The sequence below is a fragment of the Canis lupus genome, chromosome X (assembly GCF_003254725.2).
Source record: "Canis lupus dingo isolate Sandy chromosome X, ASM325472v2, whole genome shotgun sequence".
In the NCBI taxonomy this organism is placed as follows: domain Eukaryota; kingdom Metazoa; phylum Chordata; class Mammalia; order Carnivora; family Canidae; genus Canis; species Canis lupus.
Genome location: NC_064281.1, coordinates 90544575 through 90566690, shown reverse-complemented (window position 1 = coordinate 90566690; position 22116 = coordinate 90544575). Strand labels below are relative to the sequence as shown.

General features: G+C 35.9%; 1 protein-coding gene across 18 annotated transcripts in view; it reads left to right on the top strand.

Annotated features, from left to right (window-relative positions):
• KLHL13 (kelch like family member 13) overlaps window positions 1–21813 on the top strand; it is a 211204-nt gene extending 189391 nt beyond the window's left edge. For all 18 annotated transcript variants that reach the window (XM_035711923.2, XM_025431327.3, XM_025431316.3 and 15 more), the window contains 3 exons: window positions 10752–11547; window positions 18846–18959; window positions 20238–21813. In XM_035711923.2, the coding sequence (XP_035567816.1) occupies window positions 10752–11547; window positions 18846–18959; window positions 20238–20725 (1398 nt within the window). In that variant the 3' untranslated portion in view covers window positions 20726–21813. The remainder of the gene's footprint in view (window positions 1–10751; window positions 11548–18845; window positions 18960–20237) is intronic.
• Window positions 21814–22116: the final 303 nt, after the last annotated feature.

The following is a 22116-nucleotide window of genomic DNA, read 5'->3' as shown; positions in this document are numbered from 1 at the left end:
TCATCCACTAAATCAGTTTTAGCCTCTATTAATAGATAGGAAAGGGCACACATACTAATCAATGAACTGCTTAGCAGTCATGTGGTTCCTGAAGGCACTGCCCTATTTGAGATCCATAAATTTGACTTTTGGGAAATGAAATGCTTTGGTAGCAAAGAAATATTGCCAAGATGATTTCTAGAGCTTATGGAGCTTGCTTTTGTGACTGAAAATTATGGCAATAGTAAATTTTGACATATTTTCTAACTTATTAAATTAGTGGATAATACATTTCTCTACAATTGATTTAAATTCATGCCAGTTGTAATGTTGGTAAATAATTGCTATTGGGCTTTTTAAAAGTTGCATTTACTTAACTTGGAGCCCCGCGTTTAAAACCCTACATTTCAAGAGCACATGTCTTCAGTGATTTTATTAATAAGCTACTCCTTATCTTACAAAGTCAGCCAACTGCTAATTTAACTGGACTGTTGAAAATGTGTTTTGTTTGTGTGTTACAATTTTAAAGTACTCATCCTACTGTCTCACAATTATCATAAACTTTTAAGCTGTTATATTTCAGAGATCTTTAAGGCAGTGTAGTGTTAACAGTATTATTTTGTATTGTCCAATTCGCTATTGTATAAGTAACCCACACAAAGTTTGTTTATTTCCCATGATACTGCTTGTCCTCATTACTGAATGTGAGTACTAAATTTCATTTTAATTTGATCACACTAGGCCCTTCCCCTTAGGACTAAGCATCTTTTCTCTAGTTTTGTGCCACTGACATCATATAACAGCTTCATTTCAAGAAAAAGATGAACTTAATTAAATGTATTTTTAAAATGTATCAAGTCCAATAATCAATTTAGTAATGACACTTAATGCTTATAGTTACAGACTCTTAACATTGCTTTACACTGATCTCTGCAACATGTTTGTGCTGAGCCAAATTAGGTACAGTGTTGTGATTTCTTTGGAACTAGTCATTAATAATAGGCATTTATTGTCGACCTCTTCTCTAATACCAGAGTTTAGTACTTATAACTTTAGATATTGGCTGTCATCTGTTCCTTTCCCTGAAAGAAAAGGGCCAAATGGAATAAAGCATGATTTATGAAAAGTTATAAAAGCATACAATTGTCAAAGTAACAGTATTAGAAAACAGTTTTGTTCTAGAAAACTCTAAAACAAGTTTATTTAAAGGTGACATCACAGTAATTTTGCAATAGTGACGATTTTTCTATAACTAGGATGTTGGCTCTTTAACCTATTTGAAACATTTATTATACTGTGTGCTTTACCTGTTTGAAATGTCTTCATTTTTATGAACACTTAATATTGTCTTAAAGATTATATTCTTCATTTCTAGTATCCTCTACAGACATCCTAAAACCCATTTCTAATGGAGAAGAGGCTTGTCTCTGACAAAGCTTACCTGTGGTATAGTTTACTTCTGCCTCTCTTGGTTTAAAACATTCTGTGAGCTCTGAGGAAACATCTCTTTTCTTAGTACCATTCTATTTACCTTTCACCCTGTTTGCTGAGGATGTCTGTGTGATTTTATGGTGGAAATATTCCATCTCGGAATCCATAATTTTTGAGAACAATTGCAGATTATTGGTGTAAAGATTACATAAAATCCACCTTTTCCCATCTGCTTCTTTCATGTGTTCCATTTCTTAGTTAAATGTTCAGCCTTACTCTATTTCCTCTTTCCTTCTCATCAATTAAGTGGACCAGGCAGGGGAGTAACCCTTGGGTGTCTTTTCTACTTCTAAGAACTGGAAGTTTAAAGATAATATATTTTTCAAAGGTAGATTTGTTTTGAGTTCTCCCACAAACTAAGTTTTATAGATAATTTTTAAATAGAACAATCTCATGTTTTAAGTATTGTGTGCTTAAACCAAAGGTTTTGAGCAATTAGGTTTATGGGTTTTTTAAAAATTATTTTTAAAGATTTTATTTATTTGACAGAGAGAGCACAAGCAGGGGGAGCAGCAGGCAGAAGGAGGGGGAGAAGCAGGGAGCCCAATGTGGGGCTTGATTCCAGGACCCCGAGATCATGACCCGAGGCCAAAGGCAGACACTTAACTGACTGAGCCACCCAAGGCGCCCCTAGGTTTATGTTTTTAATGATGCAGTGTGATTATACTTCACATAACCAAAACACTCCTTGGGTTTGAGTTTTTAGAAAGAAAAGTTAGTTTCCAATACAACTATAGCCTATCCCATTCTTAATCATTTGTGTGGCTGAAGAGGAGCAGTGGGACATAAAATGTGACTCAGCAGACAACTCACAAAGTATTTTTATGTTAGTTTTAAATGACAACTTTAAAGATTCATTTATTTGAGATGGAGAGATTGGGAGAGAATGTGCAAATGAGGGGAGGGGCAGAGGGAGAGAATCTCCAGCAGACTCCCCACTGGGCTCATAGCCCCCCTCAGGGCTCAATCCCAGGATCCTGGGATTATGACCTGAGCCAAAATCAAGAGGTGGATGCTTAACTGACTGAGCCACCCAGACTCCCCTTGAATGATAACTAATTTTTTAAAAAGATTTTATTTATTTTTTCATGAGAGAGAGAGAGAGAGAGAGAGAGGCAGAGACACAGGCAGAGGGAGAAGCAGGCTCCATGAAGGGAGCCCGATGTGGGACTCGATCCTGGTCCCCAGGATCATGCCCTGAGTCAAAGGCAGACGCTCAACCGCTGAACCACCCAGATGTTTCAAATGATAACTTTTAAATCCAATAGTAAAGCCACCCTCACCTTAGGTGGTAGAAGCACCAGTGTTCTAGAATAGAGCATCAGGCTCCATAGAACAAGAACCATTCCCCTCCCAACTTTGCCATCTTTTGAAGTAATGCTTTTCTCTTAAGGTGTTAATTAGTATTATAGTTTATGGGATCTGGTGCTTTTGTTCTTGCTATGTTACTTTCATGCCAGTTGTGGAAAAGAGAACCATGAAATGGATGCAGAGGGATAACAGCAAAGGTTGTAAAGTAGAGTAGGTAAAATTTGCTATTAAACTAAAAACATTTTACTTTCATGTATCATGGAGATGATGGAAAACTACCTTCATTTAATTACGGGTCTAAGAATTACGTTTGTTTTTGTCTTTATGACATTGTATAACTACAGCATGCTAAATACTGTGCAGCCATTCCTTGATTTACAAACAGGTTGTGATTAAATTTTTTGCTTATCATTTGTCTGCTATTTGGAATTTGTAACATCTAGCATTTGCCCCATGGAATTACGATTATGGAGGATTACAGGCTATCCCACAAAAGCCAATTTTTAACATCAAATTGCTGAAGTAGGACATTTGTCATTGAACTGGAGATATTATAATTTAAATATACAATTACACAGAATAAACAAACCAGGATGAAGGTGAGCAAGAAACCATTTTCTTTTTATATAAAAGCATATTTAATCAGAGAATGAAGATGCCATTGTGCTTTAGACTTGGTGATACTCTCTTTAAATTCTGGGTTTTTTTAAGTGTCTCTCTTTTTTTTTCCTTGATGCATGTATATATAGCATTGGTTCCACTTGTACATTGATTATCACTGATTGGGGTGGGGAGCTCACAATGGAATGTAGATAATTTTATTGAGATGACTGGTGGTAATAAAGAATTGGCGACAGTGGAAGACAAAGGAGGAAAGGGGCGCCTGGGTGGCTCAGTTGGTTAAGTGTCCCACTTCTTGGTTTCAGCTCAGATTGTGATCTCAGGGTCTTTAGATCAATCCCCACATCAGGCTCCGAGCTCAGTGAGGAGTCTGCTTGAGATTCTCTCTCTCCTTCTCCCTCTGCCCCTCCCTACTCTCTCTCTGTCTCTCTCTCTCTCAAATAAAATAAATCTTTAAAAGAAGAAAGGAGGTGCATATGTAGGAGAGGCAAAAGGTAGAGAAAAGGAGTTCTCTCAAGGGGACAATGAAGGAAATAAGAAGTTACTGGAAAAGATAGTTTCTTTCACTATTCAATGATGATATCAGCAGCAAGCTTTGAGAATGTTCCTCTTGATGCCAGAATTTTTTGTATGGTGCTTATATTTCACATTCCTTGTTTGATCTAATTGGGTTTGCCCACAAAAATTAACAAACATGTCTTTTCAGATAGTTTTTTGCCTTTGGGGAAGTTTAATTAGAGGAAGACTGGTATAAATCATTTTACAGTGACTCAAAACTGCCCCTCCCCTCCCCCAACTAAACCATGCTTGACTGCCTTATTGTTGAAGCAGACATTCAGTGAGTAATACCCAGATACTTATTTATGGTTGAGCATCTATTCTCATTAGTTAGTACCCACACTGTGCTAGTTGTTAAATATCCTAAATATTATTCCTGCCTGTAACTTGAACCACTGCATTCTTGCCCATCTGCTATGTGGGACTCCCTAGGGCAAGAAGAGTCTGGGCTCAAACCAAGTCATCCTCCCATAGCCATTATAATACCCAAGATTGTATCCAAAAAGGGATATGCATTCAAAGTGCATAGCAATAAGAGAATTGGATCCCCCACACTGGAGATGTGGCAGTTAGAATTTGGAGACAAAGACTGAGACAAAGTTTTTGGTTTTTAATCATCTTTTTGTTCTTCTTACCAAAAGGTCCCTTCCCTGTGTCCTGTGATGCCCTCACCTGTGAAAGGAGGCCCGAGACAAGATGCCTCTTACATCCTCCACCCCCACAAAGTAGCTTTTAATTGATTTTTTTCCCAGTCCATGGACATGGATTTCTCTCTCTGCATTGCTTGTACTTAATGCCAGGCTGCCATTTTAATAAACTAGATAGCACCAAGGAGAATTTACTGCATTGATTATCTGAAGAGTACCCCCAAATTTGCCAGCTAACTTCTTAGTCTTTGCATTTTCCTTGAGGGCACAAAAGCAGAAATTCATTTTTGTTTTTGCTTTTTTCCTAAATGGAAGTTTATTCATATAACACACTGATCTTCACCAAAATAACATCACAGATTTCTGATGAAACCTGTCATTAAAATATCATGTTATGGTAATTAAATGTTTGGATGCATTGAGTGCCATTTGAACAATTTAATATGGCAGCAATGAGTGTGTTAATGAGAATACCACTTTTAAAATTATGATGCCTGGAACTGCCTTTAGGGTGACCTATGAAGGTTGTTTGATTACAATAGAATAATTTATAATATTTTATACTAAGGAAACCTAAATGAGCACTTGATTATTTTAAAGCAAATTTGTTAGTTCTCATAAGTAGTTGAGAAATTTTGTCCTGTTTTGCTTCTCTATCCTTTAAAACACTAATATGTATATGAATTCTAGTCTGTAATAACTCTTCTTTGGAATTTTGACCAGGCTATAGATTCTGATGAAATTAGAGTTCTTTCTACTAATGAACTATATTCTTTAAAATAAGCTTTAAACTTCATATTTTATTTTTCAAAATGTAATATATTCTAATATATACATGATTTTTGTTAAATGTTACATTACTACACATATCCACTATTTAATACTATTTAGGCTAAATGTTTGGGTATATGCTAACTGAAGCACTTTTAAGAATCATGACTGAGAGGTGGATGAAAATGAGCCATAATTGAGTATTTGTGTATTTTTCCAAAAATCGTTTACCATTACTCCATTATTTTGATCTGCTTATATTGTTAACTATTATTCTATACTTTGTATCTATAATCCCTATAATCTATGATTAATTGTTTTAGTTTTGATGACACTCATAACAACTAATTTTCTGCTACATAATTTTTATCTGAGTTTCATTTTAAAATTAAGGGTCTAGTAATATTTTATATTAATTCAAAATGCATTATATTTTTAGTTGTATCTGTCATCACATCTTTTTTATATTGATGATAATTTGAGTGTTTAACCTTTGTTATATACCCACAGTGTGATACCTGTTGTACATGGGGTAGAGAAAATGCCAGTCCTTCCATCAAGAAGATGACAGTTTGGGAGGTTATGAAATACCATTCTCTGGTGATTTTTAAAAGAAGAGTAGGCAGCTATCTGTATATATTAGGTGGTCTGTCAAGGACTGTTACAATTTTGTGTATCTGTCTCTGAGCATACTGATATATAGATTTTTTCCAAATGCCCTTAAATCAAAGGTAGGTTTTTTATGCTGTTATTTGAGTGACTGTTTCTTATTGGATGAAGTTAAACAGGGAAAAGGGGAAGGAACTAAATTCCTTAATCCTGTTTCCAAATTACACAGTTTGGTTTTTAATTTTTTATCCTATTTGTTTTATATGTTATTAATTTAGACTTACATTTGGTGACTAACAACTGATGGTATCATTTTGCCTATTTGAAGTGCCTGTCTTTGTTGTTTTTATCTGTAATCCTATCAGTAATGATGAGACTCTGCAAACTTGGGAATAATTTTTTTTGTGTTCTCGTCAACTTTTGCTTATCCATACTAGTTAATGTGTTCAAAAGTGCAAATTACCCTTGCTCTGGGGAAGACCTACTTCTTTCCTGCTTCAGAAAGTGGACTCATTACCCCTGACACTAACTTCTGCCACCCGAGGTGTTGTGGGCAACTGGGTATTAACTGTAACTTCATTTACACAATGAAAAATTTTATGAGACGCCAACCTGCCACTCCTAAAATTGGATTGAAAAGTACTTTTTATTAACCACATTGGAAACCCAAGGTACTGAAAAGTGTTAAGTGGTGTATTTCAAAAGGCCCATAATTTGTTAACGTATTTTTCCTAGTTCTTTTGTGTTGTAATTCTGTTTAGCTATTTTTAAGAAATATATAGCTATTAAGAATATAATAAACAATTAAAATTTTTTGGTGATTCCTGCAAAGCAAATCAGCTGCTTAAAATTGTTCAAATTCTTCCTGAATAATTTTATGAAAATAGCCTTGTGTACGTGTGTTAACCTTAGAGTTTTCAGTGATGATGTATCTCAAGTGGGCTGATATTGTATGCAGAGGAGTAATCATTTTAGTCTCATTTCAGCTTTTAAATGAAAGGATAAGAGAAGGATTAGCCAATTTTCTCTTAATCATCTGCCAATCTGTTAACAATGCAGTTGTGTCAGTGAAGTTCATATGACATATGTGAACACATACTTGACAAAATTAAAAGAAACCACTGAGTCTTTGCCTGTGACCTGCTTATGTGTTTGTATATACACACAGGTATTTGTATGGTAGGCTTATTTCAGTGATTTATTCCTTGCATAATATTTGCTGATGTGATTTTCCTGTTTTCATTTTTGACCAGTTATGATAGCATCAGAAAGAGCTCTTGCTGAAGATGAGCCTATCCATCACTTGTCTCCTTTTCCTATTTTTCCGTTTTTGCTACATTGTCACTTGTGCAGGGGAGACTTTTCTGGGCTCATTTTGACTCCAGGCAGAGCTAGAGTATGCCAGGAATAGGGGAATGGCCAAGAGAAACTGTTGCAAGCCATCACCATAGACACCAGAAATTAACTATGCCACGAGTAAATGTGATGGAGACACACCTGTTCCAATTCTCACTGAAGTGATTCCTTTCCTTGTATTTCCACATAAATAATGTGAAAATAATCTCATACTAGGAGTAATTGTCTTATTAAATTACCTTCATTAGAAACAATAACATTTGAAAGAATCAAAATGAATTACAGTAATGAACCATGACTGTTTATGTGAAAGAGAAATCTAGAGATCTCGTATTAGAGATTTTCTGTTTGTGGATCTGCTAGCAATGTGACTCTTTTTTTTTTTTTTAAACTTAAGCCAAGCTCTGCTTCCTACTAGTTCTGTGGTCTTTTTTTTTTTTCTTAAGATTTTATTTATTCATGAGAGACACGGAAAGAGAGGCAGGAACACAGGCAGAGGGAGAAGCAGGTTCCATTCAGGGAGCCTGATGTGGGACTTGATCTTGGGACTCCAGGATCACACCCTGAACCGAAGGCAGACACACTTAACCGCTGAGCCACCCATGTGTCCCTAGCAATGTAGTAACTTTTAAGAATCATGACTGAGAAGCAGATTAAGGTGAACCTTAATAGAATAACCCTTTATTTTTCCAAAATTTCCATCTTTCCAGAATTTTATCAGTATATTTCTGAGAGGGAACACACATTTCCAGAAGAAAAAAGGAATTATTTTGGCCATAGTCAAGTTATAACATTGTTTCTTAGAGTAACTTTATAATTTACTGATTTTGAGAATTTTCTTTATTTTTCAGTATTCAATAAATATTGGCCACTTTTTAAAATTTTAATTCCAATATAGTTGACATACAGTGCTGTATTAGTTTCAGGTGTACAATATAGTGATTCAGCATTTTTGTACATTACTCGGTGCTCATCAAGATAAGTATACTCTTAATCCCCTTCACCTGTTTCACCCATTTCTTCACCTACCTCCCCTCTGGTAACCATCTGTTTGTTCTCTGTAGTTGAGAGTCTGTTTTTTGTTTTGTTTTGTTCATTTGTTTCTTAAATTTCACATATGACTGAAATCATACAATATTTGTCTTTTTTTAACTGACTTATTTCTGTTACCGTTATACTCTTTAGATCCATCCATGTTGTTGAAAATGGCAAGACTTCGTTCTTTTTATGGCTGAATAATATTCCTGTGTGTATTGTGTGTGGGTACACCATATCTTCTTTATCCATTCATCTATGGATGGACACTTGGGCTGCTTCCATGATTTGGCTATTGTAAATAGTGCTCCAGTACACATATGGGTGCACATAGCCTTTCAAATTAGTGTTTTCATATTCCTTGGGTAAATACTCAGCGGTACAATTACTGGGTCATATGATAGCTCTATTTGTAATTTTTGGAGGAACCTCCATACTGTTTTCCACAGTAGCTGCACCAGTTTATATTCCCACCAACAGTATATCAGTACATGAGTGTTCCCTTTTCTCCACGTCCCTGCCAGCACTTGTTGTTTCTTGTGTTTTTGATTTTAGCCATTCTGACAGGTGTGAGGTCATAGCTCATTGTGGTTTTGATTTACATTTCCCTGATGGTGAGTGATGTTGAACATCTTTTCATTGTGTCTGCTAACCCATCTGCATGTCTTAATTGGAGAAAAGTCTGTTCATATCTTCTGCCCATATTTTAATCAGATTATTTGTGTTTTCCTGGTGTTGAGCTGTATAAATTCTTTATATATTTTGGATAGTAACCCTTTTTTGAATATGTTATTTGAAAATATGTTTTACCATTCAGTAGGTTGTCTTTTTGTTTTCTTGCCTGTTTCCTTTGCTGTGCAGAAGTTTTTATTTTGACACAGTTCCAGTAGTCTCTTTTGGCTTGTTTTTCCTTGCCTCAGGAGATATTTCTAGAAAAATGTTACAGCTGATGTCAGAGAAATTACTACCTGTGCTCTCTTCTAGGATTTGTATGGTCATAGGTCTCACTTTTAGGCCTTTAGTCCATTTTGAGTTTACTTTTGTGTATAGTATATGAAAGTGGTCCAGTTTCATTCTTTTGCATGCAGCTGCCCAATTTTCCCAAAACCATTTGTTGAAGAGGCTGTCATTTTCCCATTGCATGTTCTTGCCTCCTTTGTCAAAGACTAATGGACTATATAATCACAGGTTTATTTCTGGGCTTTCTGTTCTGTTCTATTGATCTATGTGTCTTTTTTTTTGTGCTGGTACCTTACTGTGTTGATGACTACAGCTTTGTAATATAACTTGAAGTCTGAAATTGTGATATCTCCAGCGTTGCTTTTCTTTTTCAAGATTGCTTTGGCTATTCAGGTCTTTTGTGGTCCCATACAAATTTTAGAATTGTTTGTTCTAGTTCTGTGAAAAATTCTGTTGGCATTTTGATAGGAATTGCATTAAATGTGTAGATTGCTCTGGGTAGTATGGATCTTTTAACAATATTAATTCCAAACCATGAGCATGGAATGTCTTTCCATTTATTCATGTCCTCTTCAATTTTTTTTATTAATGTTTTATCATTTTCAGAGTACAGGTCTTTTACCTCTTGCTTAAGTTTATTTCTAGCTATTTTATTATTTTTGGTATAATTCAAATTAGATTATTTTCTAAATTTCTCTTTTTGGTACTTTATTGTTAGTATATAGAAATGCAATGGGTTTCTGTATATTGATTTTGTATCCTGTGACCTTACTGAACTCATTTATCAGTTCTGGTAGTTTTTTGGTGGAGTATTTAGGGTTTTCTATATAAAATCTCATGTCCTCCTATGTGCAAATAGTGACAATTTTACTTCTTCCTGACCAGTTTGGATGCCTTTTATTTCTTTTTCTTGTCTGATTGCCATGGCTAAGACTTCTAGTACTGCATTGAATAAAAGTGGTGAAAGTAGACATCCTTGTCTTTTTCTTGATCTCGGGGGAGAAGCTCTCAGTTTTTCCCCATTTGAGTATGATGCTAGCTGTAGGGTTTTCATATATGGCCTTTATTATATTGAGGTATTTTCTCTCTAAACCTACTTTGTTGAGCGTTTTTACCATGAATGTATATTGTGCTTTGTCAGATGCTTTTTTTCTACATCTGTTGAAATGACAATAGAGTCTTTATCCTTTCTCTTGTTGATGTAATTTTCTTTTAGCCACTTTCTACTGGATTAGGTAAAGGTGGTTTGTGAATTTTCTTTAGATCATTAATGTATTTAGATAAGAATCTTTATTTTCATCTATATGGACAGTAAAAAGCTTAGTTTACTCTTATTCTAGAACAGGCTTATGTTTTCCAGATCTGAATGTCATGAAAATAGTAGCATTTTAATTTTTTTTATTGGTTTAATAGGTCACTTTAGACAATTGTGTCGAAGTTGGTCGGATTGCCAACACCTACAATCTTACAGAAGTGGATAAATACGTCAACAGTTTTGTTTTGAAGAATTTTCCTGCATTGCTGAGCACCGGGGAGTTCTTAAAACTCCCTTTTGAGCGTCTTGCCTTTGTGCTTTCCAGTAATAGCCTTAAGCACTGCACTGAACTTGAGCTCTTTAAGGCTACCTGTCGCTGGCTACGTCTAGAAGAGCCTCGGATGGACTTTGCTGCAAAACTAATGAAGAACATACGATTTCCACTGATGACACCACAGGAGCTCATTAATTATGTGCAAACCGTGGATTTCATGAGAACTGACAATACTTGTGTGAATCTCCTTTTGGAAGCCAGCAATTACCAAATGATGCCATATATGCAACCAGTGATGCAGTCAGACAGGACTGCCATTCGGTCTGACACCACTCATTTGGTCACACTAGGAGGAGTTCTGAGGCAGCAGCTAGTTGTCAGCAAGGAATTGCGCATGTATGATGAAAAGGCCCATGAATGGAAATCGTTAGCCCCCATGGATGCTCCAAGGTACCAGCATGGCATTGCTGTCATTGGAAATTTCCTCTATGTCGTTGGTGGACAGAGTAATTATGACACAAAAGGAAAAACAGCAGTTGATACAGTCTTCAGATTTGATCCTCGATACAATAAATGGATGCAAGTTGCATCTTTAAATGAAAAGCGCACCTTCTTCCACCTAAGTGCCCTCAAAGGATATCTGTATGCAGTTGGTGGGCGAAATGCAGCTGGTGAACTGCGTAAGTGTTTGCATTTATGTTAAGCATAGAGACTAATTTCTTTACCCAAAAATTCTCATTAAATCATAAAATAAGCAGTTCTGTAAAATTAAAGACAAAAAATGTAGCTAGGGTTTCATTTAAACTGTTTTTCTTAGGAAATATCAGAGACAATCTGTATGCCTAATCCGGATTTATATTGTTGGCCAGAGTACAAATTATATCTTAGGAATATATCAGTATGTTGCAGAGTATTTTATTTGGCAGTATATATGGTTTTCATCTTGACAGTGTAACTACAAAGTATATTCTGCTAATTTAAATTCTAATAGCGTCTCGGACAGAAGTTTGGCATGTTTTCTTATTTTCCATTTTTAAAAGCCCACATAATATTTTACTGTACAGGTTAAAATTCTTCTTTACAGAGGACTATTATTGTTTCTTCTTTTACATAATCTGTTACCCTTTCTTAGACCACATAGTAAGATAATTTTCTTTGTCAATTAAATATACAAAGTTCAATATTACCCAAACTTTATTTACTGTGAGTAATATGACCTATGACTGTTAGTTTTAAAAATCATTCTCTCTTGGGGTGCCTGGGTGGCTCAGTCAGTTAAATGTCCAACTCTTGACTTCAGCTTAGGTCATGATCTCAGGGTCATGAGATTGAGCCCTGCATCAGGCTCCATGCTCAGCATGGAGTCTGCTGTCCTGCTTCCTCTGGTCTTCCCCCCAGTCATGCACTCTTTCACTCTCTCTCATATAAATACATACATACATAAAATTTAAAAAAATCATTCTCTCTTAATAAAATACCAGTTTTCTTCACTATAAACTGATCTGGTAAGCTTTATTAGATATATTTTTTTTGTCCCCCTAATCTAAGTTTGGTCACAAGTACAGTTAACATAGAACAGTACTTTGGCTATGTAAGTTAACATTAATCTTGTTATTTAAGATGAAATTAGAATAAGATAACTGTCCAAAAAGAAATCTTAAAGACCATATTTTCTGTTATGCCTTACATATCTGTCATCACCATCATCGTTTGGCTCTTTTTTTCACCCTCTTTTATTCTGTGATGAATAGAATCCCTGTAGTTGGCCAGTATTTCAGGCTCTGTAATGCTGGGGAAGTGGAAAATATTGGCATTGGCTCTGAACAAATTCAGAGTAATTATCAGAATCTTTTTCTTGGTAGCTTAATGGATTTAAGAACAAGCTATTTATTGGAGGCAAAAAGAACTGCTCTCAGCTCTTATACTTTCCAGCTTATCAAGCCCTTTCTCATTAGTGATGTCTTAATGTTACTGATCTTTCTAAAAAAAGATTATTTATTTGAGAGAGAGAGAGCACACAAGTGGGGGAGAAACAGAGGGAGAAGGAGAAGCAGACTCCTCACTGAGCAGGGATCCCGATGCAGGGCTCGATCCCAGGGCCATGGGATCATGACTTGAGCCAGTGGCAGCCACCTAATCGACTGAGCCCCCCAGGTGCCCCTAATAATCAGACTTGTAAAAGCATTGGAGACATCAGTACCCTTAGTGTAGAATTGTCATTTCAGGTCTCCTCAGGCAACCCACACATTATTTTCATGACGTTATACTATTTTAAATTGATGGTGTCTGGAAATGTTCAGAAGCTGCAACTAGTGACGCGATGCCTTTTTAGTAAAACTAGTCGTATAAGATAATCTTTAAAGTTTACAAATTATAGGTCATCAATCCTGGCAGTGGTCATTTCAGAACTTCTTTACTCAAGGGAGATAGCTCCAGGTTTTCAGTCAATGCTGGCTTATTGATGCTATCACCGCTGTTAATATACAGTTTTCAATATATCATTCCTACTATTAATTAGGCCCTATTCTTCTGAGAATTTAGAATCTTCAAGCCAAGGAGAGTCATTACATAAAATCAAGAAGCTAGAGGCTTCCTTTTTCTGGGCTCTTGCCATGTTATACTCATTTGGGACCAAGAAGTAGACTACCCCATTGGGCATGTGGCTGCCTTCCTTGCTCATGACCTTCAGAAATCACACCCTCCATCTCATATTAAAAATAGTCTTCTGTGTTTCAGTTTGAAAGTAAAACAAGAGAGGTATGCTTTTCATGAGCTCTTTCTAATTCATAATAACTGTTTGATTAAATTTCAGGTTTAAAAATCACAATGTCCCAGAGTTTAAATCTAAGGATAATGATTTAAATATTCTAAAAAAGGGACGCCTGGTGGCTCAGTGGTTGAGCCTCTGCCTTTGGCTGAGGACGTGATCCCACGGTCCGGAGATTGAGTCCCACATAGGGCTCCCCGCATGGAGCCTGCTTCTCCCTTTGCCTATGTCTCTGCTTCTCTCTGTGTCTCTCATGAATAAATAAATAAAATCTTTAAAATAAATTTCTAAAATAAATATTTTTTTCTCTGTCATGAATAAATAAATCTTTAAAATAAATTTCTAAAATAAATTTCTAAAAATTATTACGCCTCTAGATGGTAAATATTGGCCCATTTTTATCTAAATTTGTAAACTGCATGTTTCACAAATACATAGATGATTGTAATATAAACAGAAACCTTCGATACCAAGAAATAACTCTAATTCCATTTAAAGGACAACGACATTTCTTTCCCTTTGAAATGATCTTCTATAATATATAAGTAAGTACACTTTTATAGAAAATGATGTTTGCCTTAATATCACCGTAGCCAGCAAAGCCAGTCTGTAGTAAATGGTTTAAATTAAAATATATTGGAAGGTTTTTTGTTGTTGTTTTGTTTTTGTTTTTGTTTTTAATAAAATCAGTTGATTGGCTTAAGTGCACTGAAATCTTAGATCTTAATTGCAAGAGAACCTTTAGGCCACCCCACCTCCTTTAAGTTTCTCTTATTTTAGACCTACTTGGGAGCAAGAAGTAGACTGTTTTATCTTGTCACATACTGTATTGTTGACTTCTTCTGAATTCTTTATTAAGAGTATTTTTCTTTGTATATGTGTTACTTACCCTTTCCAGTTCTCTCCGACCCATGGTTTTTGCAGAATGGCAGATTTGGGTCCTAAAGAGACTCTTGCTTATATTTCTGAATGTTTCAGCCAGAGGCTGGGCTTTTAACATTTCTCCTGCTCCGTAAGCGTTTTTTTCACGGGAACGTTCTCTATACACACACAAGAACATCTGTTATAGTAATTTAACATTCCCATCTTAACTGATTACATTGCCATGTTAATATGCCTGTGTAAATAGAGAAGGGGGTAGGAGTGGGTGGCAAGCAAACGAGTATCGATGGGAGAGTTGTTTAACAATTTAATATATTTGAGGCACCTGGCTGGCTCAGTTGGGAGAGGCTATGACTCTGGATCTTCGGGTTGTAAGTTCAAGCCCCATGTGTAGAGATGGGTGTAGAGATGACTTAAAAGTAAAATCTTGTTCTTTTTAAAAAAATTCAGTAGGGTCATAAGTACCAGTATATTATTTATTCTTTATATACACGATGACCATTTCCTATATGTAATTTTGAAAAGGAAACAGTGTCAGCATTTGCAAGACATTTTAGATCGTTTTAATGCATTGGGCCTTTTAAAATCCCTTCATGGAGTGTGTATGGATGGTCCTAAGACCATAGCGCATCAAAGAGATAATACTAATGTGTGTGTGAGCCTGGTATATTGCTGAAATAGAATTCCTTAGAAATGCTTCTCTCCTTTGACACCAGGTACAATTGGAAGGTATGCGAAGCTTAGAGGAACTGTCACTTAAGTGAAAGGAAGAGTCAGTTATTTCTGGCATTTTTCAAACTTCTGTCATTTAAGACATCGATCTTCCATTGAGGTTTTCTATATTGAAGAGAAATATGACAGCTCAGATAGCTTTTATTTCTGTTAAATATTAATAAGTCCAGCTTTCAAATAATGAAATAATTTATAGAAAATATATTAGATTTTTTTCAAATAAATGCAATAAAATTACCAAAATTTATCAAATGCCTTCATATCCCTTAATGGACTTGCAGTTTTCTTCATTAAACAACACATCACCAGTAGACACTTTAAGATTCTAGAGATCATAGTCCCTCTGTGGGAGCCATCATCATTCCAGTGATGATTCAGGGTTCATCTCGTTCATAATCTCAGAAAGAACAAGTAAGTTCCATATCATCTCTTGGGACCAATTCTGGACTCCAGTATAATCACCTGAGAAAATAGGAATCTTTAGTGATTTATATCAACTAAGCAACCTATATGTAATTCTTAAATTGGAGAGGGTCTCTAAATTGCCTGCAACCAGATTACTGAAGAGGATTCTCTAGAATAAGGGTCAGTGAAATTCTGTTAAGGGCCAGAAAGTCAATATTTTCAGCTTTGTAGGCCATAGGATCTTATCACAGCTAATTACCTCTGCTGTTATATTGCAAAAGCAACCATAGACAGTTTATGAATGGGTGAGGCTGTATCCCAATAAAGCTTCCTATATGAACACTAGCATTTGAATTCCATGATTTTCACATGTCACAAAACGTATTTCCTTTGATTTTTTCCCCAACTCCTTAAAAAGGTAAAAGCTATTCATATTTTTATCTGTGGGGCATACAAAAGCAGGAAACATGCTGGATTTGCCTTACAGGCCATAACTGGCCTGACTCTATTCTAGACTTTCCTAGTTAGTTCATTACCATGCCCAACCCGTCATAGACCATTATGGAACCACTGCTTTGTCCCCTGCATCATCCCTTGCCTCCCCCTTCTCTGCCCCTGCATCAAGGTTGTTGGCACAACCCTATATCCCACTGCCTTGTGAACATCGAAAATAAGAGCATGTATGTGTGTATATACTTTTAATCAGATGTATTCTATTTTAAAACTAAATACTATTGATTTTGCTGAGAACAACAGCAATTCTTCATGGCGACAGTCTAGAGGTTGACAGTAAATATTAAATGATAGGAAAAGCTAAAGGAAATGGATTATTTAGCTGGAAGAAGAAAAGTTGAAGGATGATGAATTATTACATAGTTATTATATTATTGGTGGTTAATAGCAATCTTAAACTTAGGTTACTCCTGTATGAGAAAATATAGATGGATACTTAAAACCCCTATTAGGGGAAAAATGCAATTAATTCACTGACAGGAGAACAGCATTATCTCTCTACATGGGAAAATTTTAATAATCATAAAGAATGAATAGCTATTCAAGTGCTAGCTCCAGTCTGAAAAGAATAAGAAGAAACTAATGGAAACTCCATCAGAATAGATTGAATTAGACATAAGGAAAGACTGTTACCCTCTAGAAATTTCAAAGTTCAAGGCAGAATTTTTCATTAAGGAAAGCATAGAACTATAGTAAAACCTGTCTTTGCCATCAAATAGGTGGAAAAGATGATCTCTGGAAGTCTTTTTAAACCCTTTCACTGATAGGATGTGTGATTAGACTACTTTTCTTTAACGGCTAAAACCCTACCATTAATTACTTTGCTGATGCCAAGTACTAATCAATATACTAGATCCTCTGTAAGTGGAGAAAGAGAGAGAATAATGTACATTCAGTAGGATTTTGCTTGTCAATTAAGTGAAAGTCATGCTAAAGGCAAATGGAAATGAACATTAGAGAAGATGTCCAGTGGCTACAAATAGCCAAAACCAGTATTGTAGTAATCAGTTTTAGCTTGTCATGAATTGTGGCAATAACTCTTGTTTGGGGGGAAAGATTTTGCAGGATCTGGCTACTTAATGGAAGGATTTAGAAGAAATAGCGTTGGGGAAAAAAAGAAGAAGAAGAAATAGAGTTGGTAAGGGTCCAGGCTTAAAGCAATGAACAAAACTAACAAGAGAGTAGATTGAAATGAGAACATAAAAAGCCTTAGAAATAAGCCTGAAAATGTAAAGCTCACATCAGTGCAAAATGCAATCAGCAAAGGGATATGAGAAGTGGTTTAATGTAGGGGTTGTTAGGAGGGAAATAAGTACCGCACATAGTCAATTTGATGAAGAAATGAAATTATTGACTAGAGTAAAAAGAATAATTTTTTCTCCCTAGTTTTGCCTGTTCCCACATTATTTTTTTTAATAAGAAATCTTGTTCAAAGGATGATTCATCAGTTAGGTATTCCAATGGCTTGATCAAATGGCCCCCACTCAGTAGATTTCTGCTTCCATTCCATTGCCTTGAACTGTATCATATGGTCAACTCCAACTTCAAGGGAACCTGCTCATTTTAATTTTCAGTTTATCACAGTGCTTCCATGAGCAGTGTTATGGTTCTGTTCATAAGACAAAAGCAGGGTCAGGACAAGAAAATAGGTTACCAACTGACAGCCTCTGTAGTAAACAGTATGAACTTTTCAAGTCTACCCAGACTTTGTGTGAGGTTTCTTTTTTAAAGTTTTATTTAAGTAATCTCTATAGTCGACACGTGGCTTGAACTTGTGACCCCAAGATCAAGACTCACGTGCTCTTCTGACTGAGCCAGCCCTAGACTTTATGTTTTTGACCAGAATAGTTGTAACAGCCCTTTTTCTTTCTGCCTTTTATGAAGGGTTACATTTTCTGTCTGTTGGAACTGTCACTGTTCTATTCTTGAGGTTATAGCAGATTGATATTTAAATAAATTGAGGTCACTTCTCCAGAACACTTTGTGTTAAATATGATAAATTTATTACTGAAAGGAAGTACCCCTAATAAAAATCTTAACTTCATATTATGCTGCCAATCATCTTCTGGTAGGAGCATTGCTGGCTATAATATATTGGATATGTACACACTATTGGCTTTAATGTAGAAATGTAGAAAAATTGTCAATGTTGTGTAGTCTGGATATGAAATAAAGCAGGAGGCGGCCAGAACATATGCCAGGCAGTGTGCATATATGTTCATTCTCAACTTCAGATTTTGCTTCCTATCTATTAACCTTTGTTTCCTAGATGGTAGATTAGCATGGGGGCCTTGAACTGACTTTTCTTCTTTCTTAGGATTTTTTTCATCTTCCCACAAATTTAGAACAAGGAAATGGGAGAAATGTCAAATGATAAAAATGTAACAAGATCCTTGAAGAAAAGTCCTAGCAATTTCTGCAGTGACAGAAATATGTTAGATTATTACATAAGTATCTAGTCTAATGTAAAATTAATGGTTCATTTTAGTAATATAATCTCAGTAAGTAAAAAAAATAAAGAGACCCCTAAAGTAAAAAAATAAAGAGATCTCATACCTGTATTAGATATGATTCAGTTGTTTGAATATTATTATTCTACCTAAAAGGAAAAATAACTCATTGCTAAATTTGAAATTATAAATAATTTTCTTGTCTGTTTTTTTCCCCCTTAAACAACAGCCACAGTAGAGTGTTACAATCCAAGAACAAACGAGTGGACCTACGTTGCCAAAATGAGTGAACCCCACTATGGCCATGCTGGGACTGTGTATGGAGGAGTAATGTATATTTCAGGTAAACAATCATAATGCAGATAAAATTAATATAATACATAGACTTTTAACTATGTCACCATCTTTCCATACAGCGTTAGAAAAATAATCCTGAAGAAAGGATAATCAAAATAAAATTTGTGGTGATTTTAGAACAGATATCATATGTGTGCATTTGCATATGGATGCCTTTGTGTATTCTATAAGTTCATAAGACGAGCAGCAAACCAGTCGTGCTGTGAATACAAAGCTTGGAAGAAACTGGAAAGCATTCAGCTTCTCCAGTTTGCCTTTCATTTCCCATACTCTGTGCTCTAATAAACCCTGTACTCTAACAGGCCCCGTTCATAGTCTCTGTCACGACACTTAATTCATTTTGATTTTACATTTAGCTAAACTCTATGAGGAAATATATCACAATATAACATATAGACGCTACTGTGCATAAACTTGCTTCTGATATACATATAATGCATAATAATGTTCATGCTCTCATTTAGTGCAACCAATAATATGTGTTTCCCTTTTCCTCAGCATTATCAGGGGATTCTACTGTGTGTCCTTGCAAGAATAATTCTGTGCTGATTACTTATATGTGGCTACATGCACGTATATTTTTCTGATAACAGATTCTAAAATGGCTACAGTTTGTCCTAATAGCAACTTTCATTCTCAAACTGTTGGTGTTGAAAGCATCCTTATGTCCCATTTAGAAAGCAGTCTCATTCTAATGTGGTACCTCTGGTATTGACATTTTGCTTTGTCAGGCAGCTTCTTCTCATTTGGCCCTGACATCATCTACTTTTGACACTTTTCCCCCCCTTCTGAGAGCCTGCCAGTGCCAGGCCAGCCGTTACATTATTAGAGAATAGAGAGGCATTAAGGTGACACTTGTGGTCTGAGTCTCCGAATGCTGCTGCCTTATGAAATCTGTAATCAAGACGGATCAGTGAAAGGCCTGGAGTGTGTGATTGACAGGTTTGGGGTGTTAAATTTATGAGCAACTACAGGATGTCTTATATTGAAAGAGCCACCCAGGAAATCATATGCTCTACTAATCAATGATTTACACCCTCTACCTATTTTATGTGTGTAGATGCCATGCCATTATAATGAAAGCTCCAAATCCTCTGGAAAAAAAATGACATGAAATTGTTCTAGAGGCGCTTTGGCATAGCTAACATATATTTCATAAATGACCTCCCCAATCAAGAATAGGATAGGACCACAGCTGAAAGTAAATAATACTTTTGCATTTTTATTATAGTCTGTTTCCCTCATGCCTATTGTCATTCTTTAGGAGGAATCACTCATGACACTTTCCAAAAGGAGCTGATGTGCTTTGACCCTGATACTGACAAATGGATCCAGAAGGCACCGATGACCACCGTCAGAGGTCTGCACTGCATGTGTACGGTGGGAGAGAGGCTCTATGTCATTGGTGGTAATCACTTCCGAGGAACAAGTGATTATGATGATGTCCTGAGCTGTGAATACTACTCACCTATTCTTGACCAGTGGACCCCAATTGCTGCCATGTTAAGGGGGCAGAGTGATGTTGGGGTTGCCGTCTTTGAAAACAAAATCTATGTGGTTGGGGGATACTCCTGGAATAATCGCTGTATGGTGGAGATAGTGCAGAAATATGACCCAGATAAAGATGAGTGGCATAAGGTTTTCGATCTGCCTGAGTCCCTTGGTGGCATCCGAGCTTGTACGCTCACGGTTTTTCCACCCGAAGAAACCACACCATCACCTTCTAGAGAATCCCCTCTTTCTGCACCTTAAGATCATCCCTCCAACTAAGATGCTGTAGTCCTATCTTTGCAGTGTGTCATGAATTCTCTTCTTTTGCCCCCCCTTTAGTAGTGTATGTTAGGATTAGCCTCCAGTAATTGATTCAGATATTGGGGAAAAAAAGACAACATTGATGTTATTGTGCTGTTTGTTTGGCTTAGAGTGTTTATAAAGTGGTAACAAAACCATTCTGGAAATGTATCCCATTGAAGCTGATGTTTAACATCAAGATAGTGTCTATAAAATGTTTCTTCAGTACTTTTTTGATGCTGTGTATTGGGTGTATGGTATTTGTCATCTTACATTAGAAAGCCCAATAAACCAATGCAAAGGTGGATTATAGTAAATGTACGACTGTGCTAACTAGGCTTCAAAGTAAAAAGTTTTCCTTTCATCTTTGACTGTGAGATGTCAAAGGGAGGCAGCTTGCTCCAACAGGAAACAATAGACAAAAGGTTGCCAACTCGCATGAGCTACCTCCCTCTTTTCATAAAGTATTTTTGACATATCTGTCAACCCACCTGTCTGTGTGGGTGCATTGAAAACATAGGAAGTTTCTTAGACACACAGGAGAAATAACTGAAATTCACCAATATTAGTTAAAAAAACAGCATGACCCCTCTACTTATACACAACGGTTTGGGGTTTCTAAAGAGTGTATAAATAAACACACATACATATATCAAATACAAAATTTTAAAAATTGAATGGCACATCAGATAAAAGTGAAAAATCTTTTTAAATTTCTACCAAAAAAGCAGCTTCTGTTAGAATGGGAATTCAGTATGCACATACTAAATGCGCACGTGGAGAATCATACTGAATTTAGGTGGATAAGGGCTAGAAATTTTGAGCAACTAAATTTGTCATTTGACCAAATTTTTCCTTCCAAAACTGTAATCTACACCTTCTCCTTTGCTGTTGAGGTAACTTACATATTATATGTGTTCTGTATACTCTCAATTCATAAGGTTATCTAGCACAAAGTATAGCAGCTTCACCTGGTGAGCTGCTTTTGCTCAGTGATTTCAACTTCCATGTTTTATCTCTTTTTGTTCAATAAAAAACATTTAATGTCATTTTGGTCTGAGGCATCCCATTATTGTCTGATTTGACTTTCATCTATTTTTTTTTTTATTTGGTTGGGGAAGGGATGGCAAGATTCAAGTGATGGGAACTGAGAGCACTGAACAGTTTGGATTAATATTACTGACTTTTATTCAAGGAAAAAAATAAGTTGGCTCCAACCTCATTGGTCAAAACTCAGTGGTTATATTTGCAGAATTAATTCATCAAAGATGCTGATCGGCCCTTCTTCATCCCCACAGAACAGCCAGACATGTCTAAACTGTAAGAGCAGTTAGGTTTTCTTTTAAAGATTT